The sequence below is a fragment of the Lepidochelys kempii genome, chromosome 14, assembly GCF_965140265.1.
Source record: "Lepidochelys kempii isolate rLepKem1 chromosome 14, rLepKem1.hap2, whole genome shotgun sequence".
NCBI classification, from domain to species: Eukaryota; Metazoa; Chordata; order Testudines; family Cheloniidae; genus Lepidochelys; species Lepidochelys kempii.
In genome coordinates this window covers 27,713,023-27,732,908 of record NC_133269.1, presented here as the reverse complement: position 1 = coordinate 27,732,908, position 19,886 = coordinate 27,713,023, and the positions used below count along the sequence as shown (strand labels likewise).

The following is a 19,886-nucleotide window of genomic DNA, read 5'->3' as shown; positions in this document are numbered from 1 at the left end:
AAAAGGATGTGGAGATTTTAGTGGACCACAAAGTGAATATGGAGCCAACAGTATGATGCTGCAGTGAAAAAAAAGGAGATTTAGGCTACATAGCAGGAAAATCTTTCTAACTATGAAGATAGTTAAGCACTGGAACAGGTAACCTAGGCAGGTCATGGAATTCTTGCAATTGTAGGTTTTTTAAGAAGGAGGTTTCTACAGTCCAATTGTGCCACAATCACTGTTTTTCTGCATTTAAAAGCCAGGGCCAGGATTAGGGGATAGCAAGCAGGTCAATTGCCCAGGGCCCCACACCACAGGGGGCCCTGCGAAGCTACCTTGCTCAGGCTTCGGCTTCAACCTCGTGTGACGGGTCTCAGGTTTCAGCCATGCACAGCAGGGTGGGGGCTTTGGCTTTCTGCCCTGGGCCCCAGCAAGTCTAATGCTGACCCTGTTTGGTGGACCCCTTGAAACCTGCTCATAGCCCCCTGTGGGGCCACAGACCCCTGGCTGAGAACCGCTGGACTAGATGACCTTTTGAGTTCCCTTCCAATCCTATAGTTCTATGTGCCTGTATTTCCTTTGGAGAGCGTTCTCAGTGATTCTTATTTGCATTTTACTATTCAAAATTTCCTGTTACCTTCAATTTATTTCCTATCAGTAACTCCAGTGTGTCACTTTTGTAAATCGGATTTAAGTTCCTATGTCATTTGGGTGGTTTTGAAAAATTTCCCCAAGTCCGTTGCGAGGAATGATTCTTCATCCAAACATGAAGTACATTGGATAAGGGGTACACTAGCTACTCCACGTCTGAAAATGAGTGGCTAGTGTTCTGCTGGCTCCTTGTCACTCTGGTGCTATCTCGTTTCATTCTGGTGAAGGCTGCTAAAACTTTAAGGAGGGAGAACAATTCCTCCTGTGAAAGCCCATTCCTCCTCCACTGCTTTTCACCAGTGAAGAGGGGCTTAGGAGCAGCCACACATACTGAGCTCTGGGTTAAACTTGACCAGACATGGACAGACTTTTCTCCTCTGTCTTTGACATGTACCCATAGGGCTAGCTAAAGCAGACTGTATATGATCAAAGAAGAGATATTTCACCTGAAGGTACATTTGAAATATAACTTTTATTTTTCTCAATCTTTTTCTTTATCCGTTAGTGTTAAGATCATTTACCAGCTAACGGATTCATGAAATCATGAAATACAATGTTTTGCCATGTGTAGATCCTGGAATGGAAAACTAGTGAAGGAAAAAGTTTTCCCTTCCCGCTCCATGAAATAATTATAATTTCTTGCTCATATTGTTTCCTGAGTCCATGAGTATAGGGAATAAAAGGAAAGTTTAAATGTTTATCCTCCAGGCTGAACATGTGCATAAATTAATACTGATTTATTAATTTTCTCTAGCTTCAGGCACTGCTCCTCACATCTCTGTTGAGGATTATCAGGATGGAGGGATCCGGGTGGTGTGTCGATTGGTTGGCTGGTACCCACAGCCTGAGGTGCTGTGGAGAGATGCCAGTGGACAGCATTTACCATCGCTCTCTGAAACAAATTCCAAAGAAGCCAATGAGCTGTTTGACATTGAAAATTCCATCGTTATTACAGAGAATTCACACCAGAACTTGTCTTGCGTAGTCAAGAGCACCCACACCAACCGAAAAAAGGAATCAACATTATTTTATATATCAGGTCAGTTACCACCAAAGCAACACACTGTGATCAGCAACAGAAAAAATACAACAGCAGATTGGTTAACTACATTAAAATGTATCAATAGCAATGAAGGCTAGAGTATGATATTTAGACAAAAAACCCTACAAAAGAAACAAACCAATGGTGGAATTTTCAAAAAGTATCCTGAAAGTCAACAAGACTCATGCTCCTAAATAATTCAGATACTTTTGAAGATCCCACCTATACTGTATAGCAGAGGTGGCCAAATTTACTGACTCTCCAAGCCACATATGACAATCTTCAGAAGTTTGAGAGCTGGGGCATGACTGCAGGAGTTTGGGGCTTCAAATCTGTGGGGAGGGGGGTCTCAGGGCTTCAGCCCCATGGGAAGCACCTGCTGGGGCTTGGGGCTTCAGGAGTGGGGCTGAAACCCGAGACCTTCCTCCCTGCAGTGGTGACACGGCGGGACACATGGGGTCACATGCTCCCCCAGACTTTTGCCAGGATTTGCTGGCCCTGCTTGGTCACATGGTGTCGCCCTGTGTGACAGCTGCCGGAGCCGGCAAGCTGGGAGCTGTGACTATGAGGAGAGGCAGCTGGGAACTGCAGGGGGAGCTTCTGCTTTTGCTTCTGCCTGAGAGCTCTTTTGGGACCATGGAGAGGAGGGGCTCAGAGCATAGCCCCAGCTGGGGCTGAGCTCTCACCCATGGCCGGGACTGCAGCAGAGCAATTGGCCCTGGCCAGAGCGCCAAGCCCAGAGCCCATCCCCCGTTCCACCATTCCTCCCAAGGCCCTACCCGTGGCCCCACCCCATTCCACCCCTTCCCCTGTGAGCCTGCCCCTGTTCCAACCACGAACCTGCCCCCATTCCACCCCCACTCCACCTCTTCTCTCGAGGCCCACACCCCGCTTGTTCCTTTCCACCCTGTCTGCTGCCACCCCGAGTCCAGAAAGGCTCTGTGTCCCCACTGTGGCCCTGGAGTAAGAGCTCCTCCACCCCCAAGGCTGTAGCAGTGGGGATTTTTCCGGGGGCCCCAAATTGGCCAGGACCCCTGGGCATAGGCCCTGTGGGTCTGTGCGGTAATCCGCCACTGCACTCCCGCTTCTGGCCTCTCCCCAAGCCTCCATTACGCACCGCCCATGATTGCAGCCCCAGTGTGCTGAGCACTGTACAAATAAACTATGATAGTTCTAAACTAAATGAACAAGACAAGCAAAAGACTGGACAGGAAATAGAGCAACAGAGGGGAAATTACATAGTAAAGCTCATACAGCAGGGCACCAGAAGTGTGGGGAACATAATTCAGTCTCCTGAGTCTGAAGCCAGTGCTTTAGGCATTGGACAAGGTTGTCTCTTTGTGCAACAACAGCAGTGAATTAAACCAGGCTGATTCATACGCTGATCTGTGAATTGATGCCTGTGTTGGTTGGAGTCCTTGTAATATAGGTTTCTGGTGCTCTGTGCACTGCAGACAGGGCTGTATTTCCACCTTTGTTTTAGACTACTCCTGCTGGAGGTAGCTTTATATGATGTGGAATCCTTTGATTTTTGCCCTTACTTACAGAGTGATGTGAGTCCCTCTAGGGTTTTCTTTTACAGCTGCCTTTTTCCCAAAGGCGAATCCATGGATGGTGGCTCTGTCGGTGATCCTGATGATTTTCGCATGTTTCATTGGTATCACTATTTATTTATTTAAAATAAAAGGTAAACATTATAAAGGAAAATATAATGCAAGATTTTCTTCTAATAAAAGCAGTAAGGCTACATCTGAAAAACTAAAAAGTAACATGAAAAATGTAGAAGCAACAAAAAATAATGGTTTTGTATGGAAATGTCCTTGCAAAGGAACTTCACTGAGTTACACCAGCTGAGCCTTCACATTTATATATAACGGGACACATAAAATTAGAGAAAAGTGAAAAGAGAAGACATCCCAGGCTGTGAGATGAGTTAGGGCAGTGGCTCTCAACCTTTCCAGACCACTGCACCCCTTTCAGGAGTCTGATTTGTCTTGCATACCACAAGTTTCTCCTGACTTAAAAATCACTTGCTTAGGGTATGTCTACACTACAAAATTAGGTCGAATTTATAGAAGTCGTTTTTTTAGAAATCGTTTTTATATATTCGAGTGTGTGTGTCCCCACAGAAAATGCTCTAAGTGCATTAACTCGGTGGAGTGCTTCCACAGTACCAAGGCAAACGTCGACTTCCGGAGTGTTGCACTGTGGGTAGTTATCCCACAGTTCCCGCAGTCTCTGCTGCCCATTGGAATTCTGGGTTGAGATCCCAATGCCTGATGGGGCTAAAACATTGTCGCGGGTGGTTCTGGGTACATATCATCAGGCCTCCGTTCCCTCCCTCCCTCCATGAAAGCAAGGGCAGACAATCATTTTGCGCCTTTTTTCTTGAGTTACCTGTGCAGACGCCATACCACGGCAAGCATGGAGCCCGCTCAGGTAACCGTCACCGTATGTCTACTGGGTGCTGGCAGACGTGGTACTGCATTGCTACTCAGCAGCAGCAACCCCTTGCCTTGTGGCAGCAGACTGTACAATAGGACTGGTAGCCGTCATCGTCATGTCCGAGGTGCTCCTGGCCATGTCGGCCAGGAGCACCTGGGCAGACATGGGTGCAGGGACTACATTAGAAGTGACTTGACCAGGTCATTCTCTTTAGTCCTGCAGTCAGTCCTATTGAACCATCTTATGGTGAGCAGGAGGCGATATGGATAGCTAGCAGTCCTATTGTACCATCTCCTGCCGAGCAGCCATGAGATGTGGATGGCTTGCAGTCCTTCTGCACCGTCTGCTGCCAGCCAAAGATGTAAAAGATAGATGGAGTGGATCAAAACAAGAAAAAGACTAGATTTGTTTTGTACTCATTCACTTCCCCCCCTCCCGCCCCGTCTAGGGGACTCATTCCTCTAGGTCACACTGCAGTCACTCACAGAGAAGGTGCAGCAAGGTAAATCTAGCTATGTATCAATCAGAGGCCAGACCAACCTGCTTGTTCCAATAAGAACAATTACTTAGGTGCACCATTTCTTATTGGAACCCTCCGTGAAGTCCTGCCTGAAATACTCCTTGATGTAAAGCCACCCCCTTTGTTGATTTTAATTCCCTGTAAGCCAACCCTGTAAGCCATGTCATCAGTCGCCCCTCCCTCCGTCAGAGCAACGACAGACAATCGTTCCGTGACTTTTTTCTGTGTGGATGCCATACCAAGGCAAGCATGGAGGCCGCTCAGCTCACTTTGGCAATTAGGAGCACATTAAACACCACACACATTATCCAGCAGTATATGCAGCACCAGAACCTGGCAGAACGATACTGGGCGAGGAGGCGATGTCAGTGTGGTCACGTGAGTGATCAGGACATGGACACAGATTTCTCTGAAAGCATGGGCCCTGCCAGTGCATGCATCATGGTGCTAATGGGGCAGGTTCATGCGGTGGAACACCGATTCTGGGCTTGGGAAACAAGCACAGACTGGTGGGACCGCATCGTGTTGCAGGTCTGGGACGATTCCCAGTGGCTGCGAAACTTTCGCATGCGTAAGGGCACTTTCATGGAACTTTGTGACTTGCTTTCCCCTGCCCTGAAACGCATGAATACCAAGATGAGAGCAGCCCTCACAGTTGAGAAGCAAGTGGCGATAGCCCTGTGGAAGCTTGCAACGCCAGACAGCTACCAGTCAGTTGGGAATCAATTTGGATTGGGCAAATCTACTGTGGGGGCTGCTGTGATGCAAGTAGCCCACGCAATCAAAGATCTGCTGATATCAAGGGCAGTGACCCTGGGAAATGTGCAGGTCATAGTGGATGGCTTTGCTGCAATGGGATTCCCTAACTGTGGTGGGCCATAGATGGAACCCATATCCCTATCTTGGCACCGGAGCACCAAGCCAGCGACTACATAAACTGCAAGGGGTACTTTTAAATAGTGCTGCAAGCTCTGGTGGATCACAAGGGACGTTTCACCAACATCAGTGTGGGATGGCCGGGAAAGGTACATGACGCTCGCATCTTCAGGAACTCTGGTCTGTTTCAAAAGCTGCAGGAAGGGACTTTATTCCCAGACCAGAAGATAACTGTTGGGGATGTTGAAATGCCTATATGTATCCTTGGGGACCCAGCCTACCCCTTAATGCCATGGCTCATGAAGCCATACACAGGCAGCCTGGACAGTAGTCAAGAGCTGTTCAACTACAGGCTGAGCAAGTGCAGAATGGTGGTAGAATGTGCATTTGGACGTTTAAAGGCGCGCTGGCGCAGTTTACTGACTCGCTTAGACCTCAGCGAAACCAATATTCCCACTGTTATTACTGCTTGCTGTGCACTCCATAATATCTGTGAGAGTAAGAGGGAGACATTTATGGAGGGGTGGGAGGTTGAGGCAAATCGTCTGGCTGCTGGTTACGTGCAGCCAGACACCAGGGTGGTTAGAAGAGCACAGGAGGGCGCGGTGCGCATCAGAGAAGCTTTGAAAACCAGTTTCATGACTGGCCAGGCTACGGTGTGAAAGTTCCGTTTGTTTCTCCTCAATGAAACCCCCCGCCCCTTGGTTCACTCTACTTCCCTGTAAGCTAACCACCCTCCCCTCCTCCCTTCGATCACTGCTTGCAGAGTCAATAAAGTCATTGTTGCTTCACATTCATGCATTCTTTATTTATTCATCACACAAATAGGGGGATGACTACCAAGGTAGCCCAGGAGGGGTGGTGGAGGAGGGAATGAAAATGCCACCCAGCACTTTAAAAGTTTACAACTTTAAAATTTATTGAATGCCAGCCTTCTGTCTTTTGGGCAATCCTCTGTGGTGGAGTGGCTGGTTGGCCGGAGACCCCCCCACCGCGTTCTTGGGCGTCTGGGTGTGGAGGCTATGGAACTTGGGGAGGAGGGTGGTTAGTTACACAGGGGCTGTAGTGGCAGTCTGTGCTCCAGCTGCCTTTGCTGCAGCTCAACCATACTCTGGAGCATATTAGTTTGATCCTCCAGCAGCCTCAGCATTGAATCCTGCCTCCTCTCATCACGCTGCCACCACCTTTCAGCTTCAGCCCTCTCTTCAGCCCGCCACTTACTCTCTTCAGCCCGCCACCTCTCCTCCCGGTCATTTTGTGCTTTCCTGCACTCTGACATTATTTGCCTCCATGCATTCCTCTGTGCTCTGTCAGTGTGGGAGGACAACGTGAGCTCAGAGAACATTTCATCATAAGTGCGTTTTTTTTTCTTTCTAATCTTCACTAGCCTCTGGGAAGGAGAAGATCCTGTGATCATTGAAACACATGCAGCTGGCGGAGAAAAAAAAGGGACAGCAGTATTTAAAAAGACACATTTTATAAAACAGTGGCTACAGTCTTTCAGGGTAAACCTTGCTGTTAACATTACATACATAGCACATGTGCTTTCGTTACAAGGTCGCATTTTGCCTCCCCCCACCGCGTGGCTACCCCCTCAACCCTCCCTCCTCCCCGTGGCTCACAGTGGGGAACATTTCTGTTCAGCCACAGGCAAACAACCCAGCAGGAACGGGCACCTCTGAGTGTCCCCTGAAGAAAAGCATCCTATTTCAACCAGGTGACCATGAATGATATCACTCTCCTGAGGATAACACAGAGAGATAAAGAACGGATGTTGTTTGAACGCCAGCAAACATACACTGCAATGCTTTGTTGTACAATGATTCCCAAGTACATGCTACTGGCCTGGAGTGGTAAAGTGTCCTACCATGGAGGACGCAATAAGGCTGCCCTCCCCAGAAACCTTTTGCAAAGGTTTTGGGAGTACATCCAGGAGAGCCGTGAATGCCTGGGCAAATTAATCTTTTCACATGCTTGCTTTTAAACCATGTATAGTATTTTAAAAGGTACACTCACTGGAGGTCCCTTCTCCTCCTGCCGGGTCCAGGAGGCAGCCTTGGGTGGGTCCGGGGGGTACTGGCTCCAGGTCCAGGGTGAGAAACCGTTCCTGGCTGTCGGGAAAACTGGTTTGTCCGCTTGCTTGCTGTGAGCTATCTACAACCTCCTCCTCATCATCATCTTCTTCGTCCCCAAAACCTGCTTCCGTATTGCCTCCATCTCCATTGAAGGAGTCAAACAACACGGCTGGGGTAGTGGTGGCTGAACCCCCTAAAATGGCATGCAGCTCATCATAGAAGCGGCATGTTTGGGGCTCTGATCCGGAGCGGCCATTCGCCTCTCTGGTTTTCTGGTAGGCTTGCCTCAGCGCCTTAAGTTTCTCGCGGCACTGCTTTGGGTCCCTGTTATGGCCTCTGTCCTTCATGCCCTGGGAGATTTTGACAAAGGTTTTGGCATTTCGAAAACTGGAACGGAGTTCTGATAGCACGGATTCCTCTCCCCATACAGCGATCAGATCCCGTACCTCCCGTTCAGTCCATGCTGGAGCTCTTTTGCGATTCTGGGACTCCATCATGGTCACCTCTGCTGATGAGCTCTGCATGGTCACCTGCAGCTTGCCACGCTGGCCAAACAGGAAATGAGATTCAAAAGTTTGCGATTCTTTTCCTGTCTACCTGGCCAGTGCATCTGAGTTGAGAGTGCTGTCCAGAGCAGTCACAATGGAGCACTCTGGGATAGCTCCTGGAGGCCAATACCGTCGAATTGTGTCCACAGTACCCCAAATTCGAGCCAGCAAGGTCGATTTAAGCGCTAATCCACTTGTCAGGGATGGAGTAAGGAAATCGATTTTAAGAGCCCTTTAAGTCAAAATAAAGGGCTTCATCGTGTGGACGGGTGCAGGTTTACATCGATTTAATGCTGCTAAATTCGACCTAAAGTCCTAGTGTAGACCAGGGCTTGGAGTCATTATGGATAGTTTTCTGAAAACATCCACTTAATGTGAAGCATCAGTCAAAAAAGCAAACAGAATGTTGTGAATCATTAAGAAAGGGATAGATACCTCTGTGTAAATCCATGGTACACCCACATCTTGAATACTGCATGCAGATGTAGTCACCCCATCTCAAAAAATATATGTTGGGATTGGAAAAGGTTCAGAAAAGGGCAACAAAATTTATTAGGGATATGGAACAGCTTCCGTATGAGGAGACATTAATAAAACTGGGACTTTTCAGCTTGGAAAAGAAACAACTGAGGGGAGGTATGATTGAGGTCTATAAAATCATCACTGGTGTGGAGAAAATAAATAAGGAAGTGTTATTTACTCCTTCTCATAACACAAGAACTAGGGGGTCATAAAATGAAATTAATAGGCAGCAGGTTTAAAAGAAACAAAAGGAAGTATTTCTTCACACAACGCAGAGTCAACCTGTGGAATTCTTTGCCAGAGGATGTTGTGAAGGCCAAGCCTATAACAAGGTTCAAAAAAGAACTAGATAAGTTCATGGATGATAGGTCCATCAATGGCTATTAGCCAGGATGGGCAGGGATGGTGTCCCTAGCCTCTGTTTGCCAGAAGATGGGAATGGGCTATGGGATGATCACTTGATGATTACCTGTTTTGTTCATTCCCTCTGGGGGCACCTGGCATTGGCCACTGTCGGAAGACAGGATACTGGGCTAGATGGACCTTTGGTCTGACCCAGTATGGCCATTCATATTTTCTAGTAATAATTTTTATTTATCGCTGTTTATTTTATTTATTTATTTGTTTGGGAAATGTGATACCGACATTGGTGTCATTATCTTTCCTCCAACAAGTAAAATTTTCCACAAATTTGTCTCCTCATTATTATTATTATTTATTATTTATTATGGGAGAGATTTTAGAACCAGAAACACCACTATCATCAATAAGAGCTTTGTCATTGACTTCAGGGAGTGAAGGATCAAGCACTAAATGCACAAGTCCTAGAACAATACAGTTGATAATATTAGGGCCTGAAATTACACTCCTTGCACCCCTAAAGCTCCCAACAAAGTTGCTGGATATGTAGGATATGCCAGGAAGCAGGACTGGGCTCTAATTCTGCTGGGAATTCAGAACTTTCACAACTTGGAAATACTCACTCTTTGATATTGAACTCCAATGTAGTCACATGATTAGTAAAACAAAAATTTAATGTTTATCGAGGTGCTAAGGATTCATATAATGCAAACATTTCTTTCAATCTACATTAACTGTAAATATTCTTAAACAACTTGCTTTTCAAATGTTTTCTCCTAATAGAAACTGTTCTATGAAGTTGTTTGCTGTTAATTTTTGTTGTTGTGATTATTGGTAATAAAGGAACACCAACTTGAAACTCACATGAAATATCACAATAATGTATTGATGATAATTCAATAGGTAGGAGATGAGAACATAGAGAACATGATTTAAGATGTATCTTCACTGAGGGTGAAATTCCCCTCCTGCGGGAGGTGACATTAAGTGGGAGACAAGGGGGACTCTGTGCCCTCCTGCACAGCGGGGAAGGGCTTCATGCCAGCTTGGTATCAGTTTTTCCCCTTTGTGCAGAGTTGTTTCTGATAGATACAAGTTAGGTCTATTCTTGGTGTCATCTTGTTATTTACAGAATATGTAGAGGAAAGTCTTTTATCCTAGAACACAGTAGAAACCAACAACAGCAGACAGTTTCCTTGCTCAGAAAATCCCCAATCTTCCACTGTAGTGAGCTCTGTGCCCAAGGAGCCCTATCTGCTTCCGTTCACACCCATAACTCCTTTGCCAGGTTTCTTTTGGTTTTCTACCTCCAACAAACACACATGCACGCACGTGCGCGCACACACACACACACACACACACACACACACACACACGGTCTTTTAGCCCCTGAGTTCACTATCAGTGATAGCCCTGTTAATCTACCTGGGTTGGCTTTGTGCCCAGTGCACTGGGCAGTAGTTTTCATTATTTCTAGCTGGATCACAACACAAAAGGCCATAATGATTCTTTCTACTGAACCTGAAGGCAGATGCTTGGGTTTAACAAAGTCTGTGATCCTCTTTGGATCAAAATCCTATTAACACCTGCCAAAATAACGTCAACAACTGCTGAGAAAGAGGTGTGTGTGTGTGTGGCTATATGTACTATAAATCTATGCAGGAAGCCAGAAGCTGGGGCTGGACAGTGAAGTACAGGGAGAAATGAAGATAGAGACTGAGGAGTTTTAGGGATAGCTCTGTTTCCTTATTATAACAACATGATCTGGTCAGTGATATAGAAAATGACTCTGTTGAGCTTTACCATTGTCACATGACAAGTATCAGGTCGGCAGAGAAATGGGAGTGAAGCCACCAGGCCAGGATTTTGTAGATTCCAGATAGGGGATGTGCAGGAGCTGCAGCTGAGATCAAAGTGAGTACACTGGCCATTGCGAGGCTTCAGAGGTGCTCTGTGTCCTGCGTGTGGTATCTTTACTGAAATCTCTTTTTGCTAACAAAGTGCAGTGCACCTGAGCTCTATAGTGCTGGGCCCTACAGAAACACCCCATGCCAGGGAAGTAAATAAATGCATCTATTCCAGGGAGGAAAAAGTTCCTAGCAACTTTCAGGTTTAAAACCAAGCCCTTTTTGAATCATCACAGCTAAGTATTGTCAATTGTAACATCTCTCTGCCCAACACTCCCATAACTCAGACACTGCCCTCTTTAGCGATAGTGTGAATTTCATACATAGAGAATACAGCCTTTCAACTGTGTATCCAGGGGGATAGAAGCTCTGGATGATAAAACTGGATATAATAATGAATATTTATTTCTCTACATTTTTAGGGAAACTTACTGCAGAGCTTGGTAAGTCTTCTTTTGCTTCTTTCTATTTTTTGCACGCAGTTGTATACTGATCAGAGAGTTTTGTTGTCATTGTGGTGTTGACGTTTATTTAGTTTTTTTGTTAGGTTGATTGATTTTGGGGTGGCAGGGTTGTTTTTCTGATTATTTATTTCTTGGGGGAGGTTGTTTTTCTTTTTTCAATTTCGATTTTAAAAAATGTGGAATAGAGGTAAGGCTGATCAATGTCACACAGAATAAACAAAATAAGATAAGGGATTTGAAAAGAAAGGAGCTGTCAGATTTAACTTTGATCCTGACAGTACTGAGAAATAGTGCAGAAAAGAAGTGGAAAATGGATCTTTGTCATAAAATTGAAATTAAATTGGCAATGTTTTGAAGAAAAATGTTTGATTCTGAAAAAGGCAATTTGTCAAGAAAAACACTTTTAATTCAAAAATTAGGATTAGCTTTCAGATTTGACTTGCTGTATCTGAGTAGAACTCATGGGACTCAGTGGAGTGACTCCGATCTGTAAAGTTAAGCACGTGCAGCCATCTTTTCACGATTGCTGCACATATATGTTCTATTCTGCTCCCTCTGAAATAGATGGGAGATTTTTCACTGACCTCGGTGGGACCAGGTTCAGGCTTTTCTGACCAGGTATTTTGCATCCTAATTCTAATGTGTCCGTTGAAAAATCAGATCGTAAGTTTTTTGACAGTTGCATAGTTAATGGAACCTGACATAATACAAAAGAGTGTGTTAAAGGTGTAGCCTCTGTGAGAGAAGCACTTACACAATCTAGGTGTGTTTCTGATTCTTTATTTTATCATAAACATCTGATAGACATTATAAATCTATTTTTCCCTCAGTGTACCATTCTGTACCCTATTGAATCCTAGAGAATTTGTTCTGGGGAATTCTCATCTCTGATTATGTGGTTGGTTTCAGGCTGGAGAAAGCTTGCTGCCCCTCTGGAAAAAGGTAATTGAAGATCATACTGTATCAATGTCCATCACCTTTCATAAGAAAATGTTGCACCTTCTCCTTGATTGCAGCAGTGAGTAGTTCAGGGCAGACCTCACAAGCATCCTGTATGTTGGTGCGCATCAGGATGTGAGGCAGGTTTTATGCCTATGTCCTGCCACAGCACAATGCATCCAGATCATACACAGCTCCTCCCACTCCTCTGTCTGCATGTGCCCTGCCCCCTGAAGGGCTTTCTGAGAGCACCTCCCAGTCATTGTACAATGGAACATGACCCTGCCCAGCTGCTACCCCAGGGCCAAGGCCTGCCCTGTCTTCCCATCAATTGCCTTCCTGCTCCTGCTCATGTCTCCTCCTCACTCTTCTTCAGCCCTCACTGCCTGGGAGAGGGACAGAGCTATGCTCTGCAGACAAGGAGCAACTGAATTCTGTGTCTGGTGTTTAGATACCATGATGATGGAGATGGGAAAAGTGTTGACTAGAATTACAGCTAGAGGGGCTGGGGTAAGTGAGGAAATAAAATGTAGGGGAGGAAGATCCTGCTTCCTGCACATGAGCCAGAGCGAGCAGTGGAGGAGAGATGGGTGGGGGAGTGAAGGTGGTGGTGGGAAGGAGAGGAAGGGAAGGGAAGGGAAGGGAAGGGTGGGATGATGAGCAGTTTTGAAGATGATAGCAATTAACAGGAGGGTGAGTGCAGTTCCCCAGAGCAGCCGCCCTTGGGAGAAACGGGACCTGCTGCTGAGCAGTGAAATCTGAGGCATGTCAAGTCCTTGCCCCATGTGGCCTGTTGCTGTCTGAGGAAGGAGCATGTCAGAGATCCAGCATTTGGAGAGGGGAGGAGAGTGAGGAGGCCTATATCACATTGAAAGGAGGAAGCAGCTGGGAAACAAAAGGACTCATGCTGGAAATAAAGCACTTCGGGGGGGGGGGGAGCTGTGTCAATATTCTTGACTTCATATAATCTGCTGTGTCCCCCCAGGGATACTAGTCCCCTCCATGGGGAGAGGTGGGGCCAGGAGGGGATAGACCCTGATTCTGAGGCCTGGCCCAGCTGATCCCTTCACTCTGTTACTGACACATCTCTGTCAGGGGAGTGACTCTCCCCTGCACTGTGCTGAGATCTCAGAGCTGCTCCCCATTCCAACCTGGTAAATTCTGGAGGAAGGCGATTCCCTAAGTCACACTCCATCTGGGGCAGATTCTGTCACTGACATGATCAAACTCTCCCGCAGGGCTGAGCTCTGCCCTTAATGCTCTGATTTTTTCTTTCCCAGAGAATGTGACTTGGATCCAGACACAGTTCATCCCCATCTTCTCCTGTCTGTGGATTGCAAAAGTGTTAAACGGCTATTCACACGGCTGGATTGCCTCGACAATCCTAAGAGATTTGAATATGAACGTTGTGTGCTGGGCTACGAGGGGTTCAACTCAGGGAGACATTACTGGGAGGTGGAGGTGGGACATGGGGGATACTGGGCTGTGGGGATCGCTAGAGAGTCTGTGAGGAGGAAAGGAGAGATCATATTTAGCACTGAGGAGGGGATCTGGGCTGTGGGCCATTGGGGGAATCAGTACCTCGCTGTCACTTCTCCTCGCTCCCCATTGGCCCTGAAGCAGGTGCCCAAGAGGATCCGGGTTTCTCTGGACTATGAAGTGGGGAAGGTGGCATTTTTTGATGCTGATAAAGGGGTACTGATATTCACTTTCCCACCGACTTCCTTTGCTGGGGAGAAAATCCACCCTTGGCTCTGGGTCTGGGATTTGCAATCACAGCTCAGACTGTGTCCCTGAGACACAGGAAGAAATACCCCTCTGGGACACTTGTCATCAGCCAGTCTAGCCTCACACATCCTCATCCTAAGATGCTGGAGGTCTCCAATGTTTCTGCAGAGCCTGTAATGCACAGTTTCTATAAACCTGGGAGAGGGGTGGTGTCCCTGGATTTAAGAGCCATTGAGAGCAGAGATGGAGGAAGACAAGCCAATTTCCTTGGTCCTAAGATTGTGCAGCCTGTCTGTCACTAGCCTCTGCAATCCAAGAGAACTCTAGCCACTGGTCAGGTTAGTAGCTAAGGGTGTGTCTACACTGCAGCGTGTGCTCCATCCTGCCTTGCAGGCATGTGCACACATTAGTCAAGTCCACTTGTAAAAGTCCACACTGCCGAGCTGCACATGATCCGTACTCCATACACGTGTGTTGACATGAATGCTGTAGTTTCGTGTTTGGCACTAGGATTTCTAGGGACATGGAGTGCACATTTGGCAGGCTGAAGGCAATATGGTGCCACCTACAGACCATTTGGACACCAACATAGCCAGTGCCATCCATATGGCTGTGGTCTGCTGTGCTCTGCCTAGCATCTGCAAGGAGAAAGACACTGCTGGTTGCAGTCCCATACAGACATCCAGAATGTGCACCTGTCATCCAGGGGTGCTGGAATGGGGAGTCAGGGGTCCATGGCCCCATCACTTTTAAAAATGGGGGACTATGCCCTCCAACTTTTAACAAGCCGTAAGAGCAAGCGATGCGGGGGCAGAGAGGAGTGAGCAGGGGTAGGGCCTTACGGGGCAGAGGTGGTGTGAGGGTGGGGGCTCAGGAGGAAGGGGTGATGTGGGAGCAGGGCATTGGGAAAAGGGGTAGTGGGGGAGGGCAGGGCCAGAGTTTAGGTGCCGGTGGCTCCCCACACTTTTATGGAGCTTCCATCGCTCCTGCTGTCATCACAGAGGTTGGGTCCAGGTGAACAAGGGAAACAAGGGATGGCTTACACACCTACATCCTTGCAGCACTGGGTGATGTGGAGATGTGATGAGGGACTGTAATGCTGTACATTGGCATTGTGTCTATTTCCTATGTGCTGATTTGCTCTTGGTTATTTGCTGTTGCTTTTAAAAGAATCTGATATTTTATTTAAAATCTTTGGATACAACTTCCTGACTCTTCCTTTATTTCCTGACACTCATATGCCAATGTATTGTCCAAGCCAGCCAATTCATTAACAAAACAAAATGCTGAAATAACCCAAAGACCATTGCAGGCACCATAACTTCCTGTCCACAAATAATTCTTCAGAAGTGTGCAGTGTGAAATAAAGTGCAACCCTGTGCAAAAGGACAGGTTTCAGAGTAGCAGCCATGTTAGTCTGTATTTGCAAAAAGAAAAGGAGTCCTTGTGGCACCTTAGAGACTAACCAATTTATTGGAGCATGAGCATCTGATGAAGTGAGCTGTAGCTCACGAAAGCTTATGCTCAAGTAAATTGGTTAGTCTCTAAGGTGCCACAAGTCCTCCTTTTCTTCCTGTGCAAAAGGGGACCAATAGCTAAAGTCCAAGCTCCATGGGCTCACTAATAGTGGAACTGGAAGTCAGAAGGGCACCTCCAGTTCTCCTTCCCCCTAGTCAAAATGTTGATCTTATTGAATGCTGTTTTATGGGGGTGGAATGCACATGGTACATCTGCCCATTTCACTCCATGCATTGCTCAGAGCCCACCCAACCCCAGAGTTTTCCAGTGGCTGCTGGACGTGGTAGCATGGAAGTCGGTCTGCAGGCAGTGGGGATGGTGCTGAAGGTGGTGCTGGAGCTGGTATTGAGGGCTGCAGCTATCAGGGGGTAGCCTTTAATTTTATTTAAAGTGAATTTTGCAATGTGGTATTACACCACCGTGGGTTCGGCTCTGGCAGCTACAGTTTTAAGCTTAACACAGTGAAAGTTACCTTTGCTACTTGCTTTAGATTTAGAGTTTTTAGGAACACAAAGACCAAAGGTAGTGACCACACATACATTTACCAATGCAAGGTTTATTTTATTTTATAAGTTTTATTAAAGTTATAATTACCCAAGCATACAGAAACTTTATACAGACCTCTGCACAAGTTACAAATATAGTTATACTTTCTTAAGAGTGTTAGGGATTGAATGGGTCTTTTATGGCTTGATTATTAGTAGAGGGATGGTTTCTGCTGGAGTCTTCCATAGGGAGCTCAATTTTTACATGTTGGGCATTTTTTTTAAATAATGTGATTTTGTTGATACCTACATTTTGTGCATGTTTATGAAAGTGTTAACCTTTTTTTATGGGTTTGCGTTTCCTGGAAACTAAAGGGATCCCAATTTTTTTATATGTGTAAGTTTTTTTAATTTTTATGAGCATTGACACACAACCTGTATTTTGTGGTTAAGACACATGTTGGAGACAGATGTGCCTTTACAGTATTTTTATAATTTACTATTAATTTTTTGTGTGGAGGGGGTAATTTTGTGCAATATTACCACTTGGTACCTTTTTTCATAATTTTATGGCATTGCCATAAACATTTAAACATTGCCCCCCATGCAGGGAAGAAATAATCACCCCATATTACATTCTGTGTCAAGACAAGGCCAACATGTTTGAACTTTGTCATCAATCTGGTATGTTTTTATTCCATCTTCATATTACTGAGAAGCTCCTTCTAGCAACAAACCCAGACCAAAGATACAGCATGGTGAGAATTTCAGGGTTAATTCATTAAAAAATAAGTAAGTAGGCAGGTAGGTAGGTTCTGGTTGGGGGTTTTGGGTAATCAGATCAGGGGCCTGTTACCTGATCAAGTTTCAAGTTTCAAGAAGGAAACCTTGAAGCCCTGAGGAAGCCTTGTAGGACATTACACAATGGCATAGAAAGCAATGGAGAGAGCTAGTAAGCTACCAGGGTGGGCATTGGAAATGTGCTCATCATAGGACTCTCACTCCCTGCCTGGAGTTTCTCTGTATGAAACATTGTCAAGAATCAAATGCTCGATTTGGGGGAAATTCAGGTGAACATTAACTAGATACAGAGCTAGGATAGTCTTTGTTTCCCTCAAACAGGGTTTGGCTTCTGCCCCTGCCTTAGGGCTGCCTGACTATTCTAAGCCTTTTACCCTTTTCTGCCACGTACAATCTAGGTGTGCACTTGGAGTTCTCACTCAGATGCACGGAGAAAAGAAACGCCCAGTGGCTTATTTCTCTGCCACTTTTGACCCTGTTGCCCAAGGCTTACCCCCCTGCCAGCATCCTAGTGGACTATCCTAGTGGCAGGGCTGGACCCTGGAACGGGGGAGGGGCAGGGCTGGGAGCGTCCCGGGCAGGGGCTCCTATCGTGTGCCAGGAACTAGCTGCAAGTTCGGGCTGGGCTGGGGAGGAACAGGACCTCGTCCCCTGCATGGGCTGCTCCCAGGGCCAGATCAGAGCCACCTCCAGGAACCTCCCCCAGCAGCAGAAAGCTCCGTGGCCGCCGGCCGGGAGCCCAGCTCTGAAGGTAGCACCACTGCCAGGAGCAGTGCCGAAGTCAGGGTCGCAATACCGTGACACCCCTCCCCCAATAGCCTTGAGACCCCCCATGACTCTCTTCTGGGATGGGATCCACACAGTTACAACAGGGTGACATTTCAGATTGAAATAGCTAAAACTGTGAAATTTAAAAGACTTTTAAAAATCTCATGATCGTGAAATTTACCAAACTGGATGGGTGAATTTGGTAGGGCCCTACCCAGGAGTCTTCACAGGGAGGTAATTCTCATTACAGATACACAAATGTGGATCCTCAGTTGCGCTGTTTATATCATGGCCGCTTCTTTCTGGTAGATCCATTTGAGCTCCGCGGCACACGTCTCAGACAGAACCTGGCTGTCTTTTATCCACCCGTAGCTGTTCCCATCTGCAGAGCCTGAGAAGCTGCAGAGTGAGAGAGAGTCCGTGTCACTGTGGGTCCCTGTAACAAGGAAAGGCCGGGGTGAGTCTTTCCTCCCCCTCCCTGTACTGGGAAGCTGGGCTCTGGTGTTGTCTTTCATCTCTAGCTTTCCTGCGGAGCGTCAGTCGAGAAGACGTCCCAGGCTGTGAGATGAGTTAGGGCAGTGGCTCTCAACCTTTCCAGACCACTGCACCCCTTTCAGGAGTCTGATTTCTCTTGCGTACCCCAAGTTTTACGTGGCTTAAAAATGACTTGCTTTGAAAATCCGACATGAAAATACAAATGTTGCCACAGCCACTATTGCTGAAAAATGGCTGACTCTCATTTTTACCATTCAATTATAAAATAAATCCATTGGAAATAAGTATTGTACTTACATGTCAGTGTATTGCATATAGAACAGTGTAAACAAGTCAGTGTCTGTCTGAAATTTTAGTTTGCACTGACTTCGCTAGTGCTTTTTATGTAGCCCGTTGTAAAACTAGGCCAATATCTAGATGAGTTGACCTACTCCTCGGAAGAGCTCTGTGTACCCCAGGGATACGTGTACCCCTGCTTGAGACCCACAGAGTTGGGGGTCTGGAGCAAGGACCATACGAGGCTGAATCCCATGGGGAGGGTGACCTGGTACTTGTTCATTGGAAGCGCCACCTTGATCTCCTGCATCTCAGCTTTCCTTTAAAAACGAAGTCTGATGGGTGAGAGGAAACCTGCACCGTGCGACCTGGGTAACGGGACAGCTTCAGGGAGCTGAGGACTTGTCCCAATGAACGGTAGGGCTGGATTCACAAGGGGACTTAAGAGGCTAATTCACCACTCCTGGCAGCGCAAGCCCGACCTTCCAGCCCCCTGCAGGCCTCGCTCTCTGTGTACAGGTTAGCGATAGACACCCCCAAAGCCTCTGAGCGTCCCTCTGGAGTGTTCAGCCCGTTCCACGGAGCACATGCAGAACTGTGACTCTAACCCCAGAGGCGCGGTCCACAGCAGCTTGTAAGATTCAATTCAGGCCAACCACTCTATTGAGAACACAGCACTTAGATATACAGAAAACAGGAATGAGTTTATTATCAAAGAACAGAGATGCAAGCGAGAGTGAATAAATACTGGAAAGTAATGGTTACATAGAAAACAAAATCCTCACACTTTCTAGAGCTGGGGTTCTCACAAATTTTTGGCAGCCTCAGCATGCGGCTCTGACAATACTTAACTAACTGTAGGAAAAACAAACAAATAAATTACATGTGCATATTTACATAGGGATTTTTTGCAGACTCAATAATAAATATAAGGTACAGTTGTGTCTTATCTTTACTGGACCTAAACACAGAACAAACCAGTGCTTTGCGCAGTCTTGTCTTTTTTGTTGTTCTTTTGCTTTTTTGGTCAAAGGTGGACTGCATTACAACAATTCTGAACTAAATTTAAAAATCCTTTACATAATAGAAGTCCAAATAATAATGAAAGAAGGTATCTGCCAATATGTCCAAAATTTCTTTCACAGACAAAAAAACCCAATCAACATAGCCCAGTAATAATAATGATAACAGTAACAACAAAATCTGAGCCGTTACTGTTGTCTTTTCAGCTTGGTTTTTGCATCATTTAACAGCTTGCGCCTCTGAAACTCACCGTGATAATTTTGTTCAACTTCCCTTGCACAAGTGCAGTATGGATGTTGCACGACATACATTTCAATTTGATGAATTTCTCTCTCACACTGCAACTTGCTCAGAAATGGAATCAGATGGCTTCAGAAACACAGTAAACTGCCTTTCCCCCTGGTGCTGAAGTGTTTCTTTTTCTTTCTATGTTTTGCTTTTCTTAGCAGAAGGTCCCAGAG

At 46.3% G+C, this 19,886-nt stretch overlaps 1 protein-coding gene across 3 annotated transcripts in view; it reads left to right on the top strand.

The window, feature by feature from the left end:
- The window catches only part of LOC140897587 (butyrophilin subfamily 1 member A1-like), a 59,581-nt gene that overhangs the window by 27,704 nt on the left and 11,991 nt on the right, over positions 1-19,886 (top strand). The window contains exons 4-8 of one of the 3 annotated variants that reach the window (XM_073310375.1): positions 1,388-1,672; positions 3,258-3,362; positions 11,351-11,371; positions 12,302-12,334; positions 13,614-18,418. In XM_073310375.1, the coding sequence (XP_073166476.1) occupies positions 1,388-1,672; positions 3,258-3,362; positions 11,351-11,371; positions 12,302-12,334; positions 13,614-14,128 (959 nt within the window). In that variant the 3' untranslated portion in view covers positions 14,129-18,418. Of the gene's footprint in view, positions 1-1,387; positions 1,673-3,257; positions 3,363-11,350; positions 11,372-12,222; positions 12,335-13,613; positions 18,419-19,886 lie in introns of those variants that run through there. The other 2 variants (XM_073310374.1, XM_073310373.1) reach the window with 2 other exon arrangements.